This window comes from Anoplophora glabripennis, unplaced genomic scaffold, assembly GCF_000390285.2.
Source record: "Anoplophora glabripennis isolate ALB-LARVAE unplaced genomic scaffold, Agla_2.0 scaffold144, whole genome shotgun sequence".
Lineage (NCBI taxonomy): Eukaryota > Metazoa > Arthropoda > Insecta > Coleoptera > Cerambycidae > Anoplophora > Anoplophora glabripennis.
In genome coordinates this window covers 669,226-681,773 of record NW_019416377.1, presented here as the reverse complement: position 1 = coordinate 681,773, position 12,548 = coordinate 669,226, and the positions used below count along the sequence as shown (strand labels likewise).

The following is a 12,548-nucleotide window of genomic DNA, read 5'->3' as shown; positions in this document are numbered from 1 at the left end:
GTACTCTGAATAGGCTGACTATCAAGGGCATCATGATGTGTCTTACAATATAAATTTAAGTTTAAAATTTCAGAACAAACTTTTTGTGCTTCATTCTGAATTAAACTACACAATAATTTCAATATTTTTATTGACCTTTAAATATAAATATTTGGTTCAACAAGTTCAAATACAGGGTATACCACCACGAACTCCATCGATGGATATCTGGGAAACCGCTTGAAGGATTTTTTTGTAATTGTGATGGTGTGATACAGACCGTGGGGCCTACCAAGCTAAATATTTTCAAGATCATCGTACTTCCGGTTATACCGGAAGTCGATACTAACTTTCTTATTTTAAATGGAACTCCCTGTATATTATTGCATTTTTCGCAAGAGCATCCATTCTTAAATTGAAAATATATAGCACACTATATTTAGGATTGACCGTTTTCAAGATATTTTGATTTTTAAGCAACAATTGACAGATGCAGACTATTAGCAAAATTTAGTTTTCCCAGAAACATAGGTTTATTTTTTTGTGCAAATTGGACGATTTGTAGAGGAATCCCCAATTTATCGAATTTGACATGAAAATTTTTCAGTTTTTATACAGGACGGTCAAAAAAATTTTATCGAATATGAAGTTCAGAAAATGTGGAAAACTCGAAACTTTGAAATCAAAACCCCTAATTTTTTTAACGTATTCACATTCTGCACTACAATTAAGTGGAACTTTGTTAAAGTTTCCCTATACCTAAACCCAGTGGTTTTCATTTTATTTACAAATAAACATTTCCCTTTTCTTAAAATGATGTTTCCATCTGTTTCGCACATTTTAGGTTGGCCGTGACAGGTAAATAACAATCAACATTGCAACTGTCCCAGGTTTTTAATTTCGAAGGGGTCTAGAAAAATTCCCAATAAAAACATCCCATAAAAAGTACCATTTTCATTAAAAATTAAAAAACTTTTTGAAGGAACAAAAACGACATTGATTTCGTTCTACTTTAATTTATTATATAGTTATAGTTTCTATAAACAATATTCAGGAAAAACGCAAAAAAATTGACGTTGCAAAGTTGAATTTTGAAAAAAGCATCTGAAATCTACAAAATTCCTATCAATGAAACAATGTAACTGCCGTCATCATCAGCACAATTTGTCACTTTGGTGCCTAGATAAATGATACTATAGATAGGAAACTTGAACAGATTTCGTGGTCATTAACAGCGCTAACTGTTGACACTTTCTCCAACTTCTATTGCTTTCCTTTTCTAGGAATTGTCGGTAATACAGTGAGTTAAATTACCTGTAGCCGGTAAAAGATGCAAGCGCCATCTAGTTATACGCTCTACAACTATATACCTACCTACTNGTGAAAAGATTTAAAAAATTATATTTTTATGGAAATAGTTTTGTCTAACCAAAAATCTCACACTGGACAAAAACAGACAAATACAAAAACTCATCACTATGTATTGCTATATTTATCATTCAATCATTTATTAATTTTTTTACAGGTGTCAAATACTCAATAAATAAATTAAAAAATGCAGGATTATCGCGAGGTAAAACAGTAAAATCAGCCGATTTACTTTTGCTTTGTCATGTAGAAAAAAATTTGTATCAGAAAAGTCTCTTTAAAATTTTTTCTTTCAGTAACATCTTGTACCCTTATAAAGTGTGTTTTGTTCTAAGATCCGAGAGTAAATCGTACATTCCATGTGCTTACTAAGCTGTTTGTAAGCAAAAAGAAAGGGGTCCAGTACGTCCATCTTAGAAAAGTGTAATGTCCTACGTTTTTTGGTATGCTGATTACAAAATATTACCTCCGCTTTGCTGTAATTGAACCATTTCAGAAATATAGAGGAAAACAGAACAAGGGAAGAGCAACACCCACAAGAGGAATGATATCTGTATATTCTTATATTTCTTATAGATTTAGACAAGGCAGGTCCAGAAGCCATTCCTGGCTACTGTTGTCAATGTCAATGTAAGAACGGACTTAGAAAGGTAGGATGTGTGCGCACATCATGACAGTTATTTGGTATTTAGGGCATGGGCAATACCAAGGAAAAATAGGACTACCCGCCGAAGATTTATCGCTAATGCCAGTTTTGCAAGAGTATTCTGATGAAGGTAACTAATAAAAAATACAAGGTATCCATTAGAGCGCTACCTATTAAATGATATTAAACGTATTAAACTTAATAGTACAGGCATTACAGTAGGATCACCCTCAAAAACTGACGGTAAGAGTATTCCATGATAAAAAGGTGTAGATCGTGTTGGTGAATCAGATTATGGTTCGTGCCGCAAAAAAAAGTCAGCGTTAATTTTTTATAAGCAAAAAACAGGTGAAAAAACAGGTTTTATTAATTTTTAATATAGAATTTCTGCATTTAAAACAATGTAATTTCTACAAGATATCAGCGCTAAAAAGCCCTTTAATTTGAATGATCGCACGTCAAAATCGAATAAATAGTTATTGAGTTATTGCAAAAAACCACTAAAATAAGCCATTTGTTAATTATTTAATAGCTTTAACAATTTGCAAAATATCAATTTCTACCATTGTGTAAACTAAGCGTTTCGAAGGGATAAAATTACGGTTCAAATTTGGAAGAAAAATATTGAAAACTTTTTATGTAATAGCAATTGTTATTAAAAATGGGACTTTTTTTNACACTTTTAAATGCTCTAATAGTCTTCCTACTTAAAATAAGAAATAATTTTGATACTGTAACTTTTTAAAATGTTTGTTGAAAAAATTTCAAATTTCAGTACATATTTTGAAAAAAAAAAGAGTGAAAATGATTATAGAGTTTCAGTGCTTTCTATATTGTATTAGCTTTCACGGTGAATAAAAAAATATTACAAGTAAATAATTTTACTAAACCAGTCTTTGATTAATTCTTGTAATAGAGATTTATTATGCAACTTTAAATTTTTCGTTGTGTTGATATCCATAAAAAAACTACCTACCTCTGATCACATTTTTTATTAAAAAAAAAAACAAAAAAGCAACATTTTATCATTAATAAAAAAATGTGATTATATGATGATCAGATATTATTATGTTATATAAATAAATGTGAATGAAATATCTAATAAAACACACTAAAAACACAAATAAAACACACACCAACACTCGCCAAACCTAACCAACAATAAATAATAAACATGAACAAGAACAAAAATGACATGAAATGATTCATAATTGCAATTGTCAAAATTTATTTTACAAAATCTTTGTGGCGACATCTATAGACTCTTACCCCAACTTGTATATCCATCTCAAGTCACGTGGTTCCCAGAGTTTCCCCATATTTTCAAGTATAAGTTCTCGGGCCCTGCTTTGGTGCGTAAATAAAACAGCGTGGAGACGAGGCCTACTCATATGAGTAAATAAATCAGAGGATTTTGTGTTAACCATGTCTATCAAATGCACGAAGGAAATCGATTCCTACAGCTGTCGTACTGGGTATTTTTATTCAATTACTAATTTTTATGTTCAGTTGAGTAATATTCCAATGTGTGTCCGATAGTGAACAATTTTGATTATTTTTGCAGAAAGTAACCAGGATTATAATTATCGTCATACGTATCGCGTAAAATAGGTTTATTTTAACACAGTTACATTAAGGGTTTTTTGGCGAGAAAACCGCTAACCCGGTTAACTATGGTTTGTTGAGGTTTGACGTTTTGGCGAGAAATGTAGTTAACCCGGTTTGGCAGAGTTTGCCTAACCATCAAACCGGACTTGTGGGTTGGTTTGGATATTAAGTTAATATTTCTATCTTTGTTTATTTATTTTCTGTTTCGTACCATCGTACCTAGTCACTACTTCGTTTTTTTAGAGGTTTGGATAGGTATAAGTTGTAAATAAAAAAAATTGATAATGGATTAACTTTGCAAAAAATACAAAGTAAATATTTAAAATTGATAATAAAAAAATAGTAATCNTAAACAATTTAAATTGAAAAAATGATCAGGTAAACGGGTCTGCATGAAACTAGAACACTTCACGAAAAGAACGAGCCCTTGCTGAATGCTGCGCGACACCCCCAATCGATAGAAATTATTTAAAAAAAAGTCCCATTTTTAATAACAATTGCTATTACATAAAAAGTTTTCAATATTTTTCTTCCAAATTTGAACCGTAATTTTATCCCTTCGAAACGCTTAGTTTACACAATGGTAGAAATTGATATTTTGCAAATTGTTAAAGCTATTAATAATTAACAAATGGCTTATTTTAGTGTTTTTTTTTTGCAATAACTCAATAACTATTTATTCGATTTTGACGTGCGACCATTCAAATTAAAGGGCTTTTTAGCGCCGATATCTTGTAGAAATTATATTGTTTTAAATGCAGAAGTTCTATATTAAAAATTAATAAAACCTGTTTTTTCACCCGTTTTTTGCTTATAAAAAATTAACGCTGACTTTTTTTGCGGCACAAACCATAATCTGATTCACCAACACGATCCACACCTTTTTATCACGGAATATTATTACCGTCAGTTTATGTTCATTTTGGACATTTCTGTTGCCAGAATGCCTGTACTATAAAGCCATCTATGGCAAAAGTACTTTTTTGAAATATTTGAAAAATTCATGATAAGTAGAGCTAAACTGAGATCTAATTCTGTGTTGCGGACGAAAATACATGGAAATACCATGGTTTGGTCTGTTGCGCATAACTTTTTTCATTTGTGGGTCAGTGGAATTTTTGAACTTCCAATTTTGTAGGTTATGGCTGTTGACTTTTTTCTTGGCTAGACCAAGGTACTACAACTTCGTACACTTTTCAAAATTGGACGTTGTGGACTCAAAGTCCCTTCAGACTTTGGCACCCTTTTTATATAAGTATCCTAGCAAATACGATTTTTAGGTCAAGTTTTTGGGCTTTACTTTCAGTAACCCAAAGTCGTATTTGCATTTATCTACAGACTTTAATACTAGTTTTGGCAGAAATATAAAAAAACATAAGTTCTAAATTTGTTGCTCAACTTGTTTAAATTATTGATGTTGAAGGTTATATCCATCAGGTATAATTTGAATAAAACTGTTTTACTTAGCAACTATATTGAAATTGTTAGAGAAATGGCACATCCATCACAATTCAAAAAATAGAGAAAATATAATGAATTCCTAAGGCAAACTAACGTAATTTTATTGCAGAAATCTGCATACCAAAATATACAAAATCTCAGTTACCTATCTCAAAACCATGCTTGGCGTAGCATATTTGTACCCTAAATTTGTTGAGATATATTTAACTTTTTCTTTACCGAGTGTCGGTTTTAATGGGCGAACATTTTTCTGCTTGTAAGCCCACTTCCATAAAAACCAATAAAACAGTATTACTAGTGACATATTAGCATTAGTCGTATTATTAATAGTTTAAAAAGCCCTTTTAATTTATTTCACAAAAATATAGATTTTCCATTGATTTCTACTGACCAATTTGTATTTTCAAATTCCTACAATAAGTTCCAGACAAAATTTTACTATTTATTGATGAGTCGCTAAAGCAAATAAACTTTTAAAATCTCCTGTATATATTATATGCAAAAATTTCAATTTGATATGTGACGTTGTGACTTTAAAACTTTTTTTTCAGAACAACCACAAATCCAGTTGTTTTGTAAATATTACTTTATTGAATCGTCTTTCAAATGTTTTTCTATTCTATCCAAATTCAATATTTAAATAAGCCAGGGGACGATGGCCCTCCTTCAGTGTTAATTGTTCATTGTACCTAATTAAGTTTATGAAAGTTAGTTTCACCCAATTTAAATTCCATTTTTATTTAAACTAACTACTTCAGTTCCCAATTAGTGGGGGATAAGTAATGAAACGCAAACAACATGAAGAAATTGAACTCCCGAGCTGCTCGANGGTTTGGCAGAGTTTGCCTAACCATCAAACCGGACTTGTGGGTTGGTTTGGATATTAAGTTAATATTTCTATCTTTGTTTATTTATTTTCTGTTTCGTACCATCGTACCTAGTCACTACTTCGTTTTTTTAGAGGTTTGGATAGGTATAAGTTGTAAATAAAAAAATTTGATAATGGATTAACTTTGCAAAAAATACAAAGTAATATTTAAAATTGATAATAAAAAAATAGTAATAGAGGATCCAAATAACTTTAATCGTAGATATGCATATTCTATATTGCACTGTATAGATCTTTATTAACTTCCTTTTAGACGATACATTTACGTGGGAATAGATATTTGTGAAAAGGTAAACCCATTTTGATTTAATAACCATCTATACATTAACGTTATTACGTGGATGTGCATTTCAGATTAGGAATAACAATTGTAGTATATAAGAAATAATCAAACAACTTGAGCTACGAGCACTATCATAGATTATAGGTTACGATTTTATTATTGATTAGATATCCAAACTAAAAGAATTTTTGCGAGTTCTGTCAAATGTTAACTCAAACTCTTAACACAATCAAACTCGAGCTAACCGGGTTTGATGTGGTTTGGCTCGCCAAAAAACCCTTATTGTTTTTTCCACCCCAGTTTGTCAAATTATGCAAAAAAAACAATATGAAACTTGTAGAGGATGTACCAGTTAAACAAAACACACTGTATGCTATAAATAAATAAATTATATAACACAGTGAGAAAGGAAGGTGTACAAGCAATTTTCTAAATGCTAAGTAATTTAACAGAAATAATTTGATTATTTTCACTAAAAATGTTAATTGTATTTGCTTTGGTTAATACAGAGTGAAAGTAAATACTGACTGTAATATTCAATTACAGTAATATTTTCTACTTCGCCAAATTTTCTTGGTAGTTTTTGTTAGCTGGACATTCCTATTGGCATAGAAAAGAAAAAGGAAAGAGTAAAAGCGCCGAAAGTATTATGGAGACCTGCTAAATAGAAAGCTACTGTTAATATATTTCCCCGTTTTATAAGGTAATTATACAGAAAAAGTGGGAGATTAGGTACTTATTTGATGGTTTGTATTTCTATGCGACATATCTACGCGCAGCGGCTTAGTTTCAGCGTCACTGGCGTACGCAAGGGATATTTGCGGGGTCAGAATAGCTCTACCGGGTATTTTGTTGTTAATAGATTTGTTGGTACAGTAATCAGAAACTATCAACAACTGACCGACACATGCGTATTTTATTAAAAGCGTATAGCGGCTATAGCCCTGTACCCCCCCCTAGATTCAGGCCTGGATCAAACTAATTTGATCAAATTAGTAATAATTAATAAAACTAACTGAGAAAAACCTCAAAAGTTTGTTTTTCGAATAATATTTTGTTTTTAACCGTTTTTTATTTATTGGAAAACAAGGAATCAATAAAAAAAAAGTTTGATTAGTTCGATCGTTTTATCAAATTTCATCGAGACTTAACCGGTGAAATGAATAACCGATTATTGTGTGTCGGTTAACTGGTCAAAAACCGGTTATTTCCCGAGTTCGGTTTAACCTGATAACCGATTATTTATGTCAAAAACCGCTTGCCGGTTATTTTACCGAGACAGAGTGAAAATTTAAGCTCTAGTTCACTGTACGATTAAAGTATATTGTGCTCTAACCCTAAACTTGATAGTAGATTAGACCACAGCATAGATAAAATAAATAAATATTTATTTTGCTGTGATCAGACGATCAGACTTAAGCCATCGTCGGCCGTACATTTTATTTAGTGGTCTGTGGGTCGGACTACGCTAATTAGGCTTCCTTGACGGGATAAAACATATTGGTCATTATGAAGTGTCAAAATAAAAATAAATTTCAGCTGTCAAATTAATGTTTTATTTTTCCTCGATATGAAAAACTAACCATTTGATAAAATTTTAAAAAATAAATATAAGCACTTGGTTGAATAAAAGTAAAAAAATATACATTTTTAAATCAGATACATGACTACATAATTTTTTCTATTAAAGAAATACAGAGATAAATTAGAGCACTTTTATTTATTAGGGACATATATAGATAGCACTTTTATTGCATTTTTATATTTTTATTTAGTAATTTATTATTTGAAAATGAAACAAAACATGTTTGTGATAATTGTTGCCTTTAAATGTTACATCATTATTTTCTTTAGTAAAATCTCACAAAAATTTAAAAGGGCCGATTATTTCAATAACCGGTTTTTAGGTAGAGGTTAACCGATTCAGGTTTAACCGACTAAGAAAAATAACCGGTTAACCGATAACCGGTTATTTTTCAATAACCGACCATTACTGGAGAAATGTTCAAATAAATATTTAGAAAATGTCAATTTAATCAAATCAGAGCTATTTAATGTTTTCGGAATTCTATGGCTTCAACAAACATTTCTAAAACATTTTGAAAATATTTGAATAGGTACTTAACATTTTAAAATGTATACCTAATATTAATTTGCTGCTTGGGTTTGGGATAGGTTTGGTGATGCGTGGTGGGTAAAAATACTCAAATAAATGAGTAGTTTGAAGATAATAACTTGTTTCATAGCTACATTATTTTTTTTTAATTATTTTTTTGTTAAAATTCATAAATGTTGCGTTAGTAACAACAGCTCATAGACAATTATAGCAGTTAGGTTTTTTCACCATGACAAGTTTTAACAGATGATCAATTAATATAGTACTTTATTATCATTTTATCTGAATAAAAACAAAACACCCTTTAGCTCCCACCCCGGCGCCGCGGCGCGCGCATTCCGCCACTTCTCGACCCGGCGTTGGGCCGTTCCCGAACGCATACATTCTCCTCTCTCACTCACGTCCAATTTCCAGCGTGGAACGTACGCTGCTCGACCGTCCCGCGGTCAATACTCACTGAGATCGATTCAACAGGTTGCCGGCGCCCGAAACCAACGCTCCCAGCTGTTTTTTCACCCGGCATCCAGTCGGCGGCGGCACAAGTGCATCAAGGGGGCGTGCTCCGCTCAAGTCAACCCTATCCCTGGAATAAGTGACGATCGCAGACGCGCCGCTGCATTCAGTTCACTCGACGTGGTCATTGGGATGTTCGTAAGTGCCTCCATATGGAAATCTGCTCAGATCCCAAAGTAAATGTTTGATAAAATAATCAAGTGGCTTGTGTGACAACTAAATCAGAGTGCATCCGAGAGGATATCGCGCGACCGGCTACGATCCAACGGGAATCATCCTCGCCTTTTTGAATTCAAAGTTGGAAAGCATCAAGTGTGTTTTACCGTTGCCATGGAGACTTTCGCGGTGGACAAATCCTTCTACGATATCGACTCGGCTGATGAATTGAAGGAGTTATGGGAGGCAGACTTAGATCCGGTAAGTTGAGTTATTTATCATACTTCGGTAATGGGTGGGTTTTTCTCCTCAGGTTTTGAATCCTGTTCGTACCGCGCCGGGTTCGCGGAAAAATTGTCTTGTGAGGTGTTTCCTGGAAATGCTTTCTTTGGCATGCTTTAAATAAATTTTAAAATGCTCTCTGCTTTCTGCAAAATACACAAATGTCATGTCGAAACAGAAGCCTCTAATTGTTGAGATCTGTTACCGGTATTGTTGTATGTACCTACACTTACTGTATTCATCTCGGTAGTCATGTATTTGTTCATTCATTATCAAAATCATATAAGAGGTGATTAATTAATAAGATACCTAGAATATAATTCAAATTATTTATAATAGGTAACTGTCTCAAATTAGAAGCTTTTATGCCTAGATACAAAAACAATTCATTGTTTTAATTGTTGACCGGCTTGCACCGCTTAGCTGTGTTATTTCTGGGCTTGCTTGATTTCAGTGTTTCAAATTTGCTTGATTTGTTGTGGAATTAGGCATTTATTTTTAGAATCCTTTCTTGAGTGATGTTATCAACATTAACATCTCTGTGACATGTGGTTTAGGATTATCTCCATATCGAGACAGAGTAAACGCATGTTCAGACACAATCTGACAATGTTAGTAAACCATTCGCAGAATTCGTCATGGAGATTATAAATCATAAGGTTGATTCGTGTTAATCACTGAATTATATTTGTCATGTGCGACGAAAGTTTAAGTAAACACGATTCTTATTGTGTTGTTTAAATTTAGATACCTACATGTAGTTCAGTTCGTGGTAATGCACTGTAAGTGTACTGTAATAAAAATAAATTTCGAGTTTGTGGTAATTTGAAAGTGGATAATACACTCGCTAATCTAGCGAACGTTTTCTATTTATAAATGTTATCGGTTTTTCTTTCCTCTTGTGTGTAAAACTGTTTCGTTAAATGTTTCCTTATTATTTTCAGTAGACTTTTTAAACGAGTTGTATAACATGCAATTTGGAAAACGTCTCTAAGAATTTTATATCTAATAAAACATTGTTCAGCTATTTGAAACGGTTGTGCTAGAGAAAGTATGTCCTCCAGTCTTTTCCTTAGAAAAAGGAATGGTGACTGTTATTCTATAAATAGCACTAAAATATTAAACAATCAACATGTGTCAATAAAAAGTCTCAATCTTGATTTTTGGATGAAAGTAGTTATAAATTTTTAGCCCATTTTGTTAAAAAATAACACGTATGCAGAAATATGCGGTAACAACTTTTAAACTTAGTTTATTTACCTGTTTACGAGAAAGACTAGACTAGATGCACTTTAACGGCAATTTGGCATCCCCATTACTTAGGTAGTAATGACTTAATAAATAAATACCTATCTAATTCTATTTACCTACAGATTAAATGCAATAATACTGAACAAAATATACCTCCAGTAGTTCAAAGGAACTTAGTCGTGGTAATAAAATAATAAATACGCCCCTTTATACCTCTAGGCATTTGTACGATTTAAATAGTAGGTAATTTTCAGGCTTTTCTTGCCCACAATTGATTTATTAGATGAACTATGTTGATGTCTAGCCGGTCGGTCACTTTTTTGTTTCTTTGACCCGCATCCTCAATGTAGACGCATCTGATAAATTAAAGTACCTATTAAACTATTAATAAAATTATACCGTGAATGGATAGAATTTTTTGTTTCTTCACTAAATCGTGGAAGCCGTTTCGGTGGCTTGTTGGGATGCTTCCTTCGAAACCGGATGTTTGGCGTGAATCCTTCATAGAATATCATGTGAAATTGCTTAACAGTGTGGAATCACCGAAGCAAATGGCAATTAGGCGAGCAAAAACCTCGTAATTAAGTGATTTAATTAATTCCATTGAGTTCGCATACTCGATTCGGTCGCGTTCTTATTTTTTGTTTATTTCTGTGGATTTCTACTACAAGCGTTTTCATGTTTGTATTTATTGCGAAATTTAAAGGTTTGTACCATTAAAACCGACTCCATTCCATTGAATTTTACGTTTTAAATTAATTGTACTTAAGTGAAGATACCAAATACTTGTACAGTTAGGCAAGATACGTAGTTTGCATTTTGAACTTTTTTGAACAAATACCGAGACAAATACGCTTGTTTAACTTATTTAACAAGTGCACTTTTGGTTGGCAACAAATAACATTTATTATTATCGGAGATAAGCCGGTCGTTTTTAATTTTCCAACCCACGAACGGGACTTATCGGTAACGATATCGGAGTCGTGCTCTTAGATACGGTCTGGGGCGGTATAAAAGTCCACATTATGGATTGTTAGAAATATGAAAATGTTTTTTGAAGGCGAGCGCAATGAGAACATATAGGGTGAGACAAACACGAAGCGGAAAGTCATCGGAATTATTTTAATTCCTTTTGTATTGCTTTTTCGACAACTTACGGCTCGACTTATGATAACATGTTGGTCGGATTGCGAATATTCTGATAGCGATAAAATCCCGAGACAAGTCCTGCCAAATATAATTTCAATAATTTGTTTTGCGATTATCTAAAAAGTTTTAGTGACCTAGTTATTTATTTTTAATAGCAAGTACTTAAAAACCTCATTTATGGTTATCGTACATCTTAATGGTTTATCTAAGAGATTAAAAAAATAACTTGTAGGTATACGCTATGTTGAAGGTAAAAATCACATGTTATCTTATCTGGAAGGAAGATTGATACATAATGCTGATAGCACTTTTTTCTTCATTTTAGTGTAGTGGAAGTGAGATGTTACAATTTTTTTTTGTCCTCAGGGATAAAAATTATAATTAATTTTGAAAAATATATAATGTTACTGTTTGATTCAGGACTTTTCGACATATTTCAGTTTAACACTATTTTTGAAAAATCGAGGCACGCGGAACAAACAATTGACTGACAGAAATTTATTTATCATCATTAATTTATTTCCTATAACAAACTATTTTAACAAAGAAATAATGTTTAGTGAGAACGAAAAATTTAAAGTTATCTGTTTATTTTATGACAAAAATCATTCTAACTTTAACATGGCATAACTTTAACAGAATTTTAATACCTAATTAATAATAATTAATAAAAACCCACTGAAACAAATAAGATCCACTTCTTATTTGTGGAAGGGCGAAATGGGCGGTGACTATTAGACGCCTTCATTATAGCCATCTTTCTCTATCGCACGGATTTCTATGACTTTCTTTATAGCTCTCACGTAACGGCCGATGAACCATGGGGACTTTCCGACCCTGTATATTG

At 32.2% G+C, this 12,548-nt stretch overlaps 1 protein-coding gene across 1 annotated transcript in view; it reads left to right on the top strand.

Moving 5' to 3' along the window:
* The first annotated feature begins 8,758 nt into the window (after positions 1 to 8,758).
* Positions 8,759 to 12,548, top strand: part of LOC108906885 (cyclic AMP response element-binding protein A) — a 116,533-nt gene continuing 112,743 nt past the window's right edge. Inside the window, exon 1 of the mRNA XM_018710322.2 lies at positions 8,759 to 9,280. Coding sequence (XP_018565838.1) covers positions 9,194 to 9,280 — 87 coding nt within the window. The 5' untranslated portion in view covers positions 8,759 to 9,193. The remainder of the gene's footprint in view (positions 9,281 to 12,548) is intronic.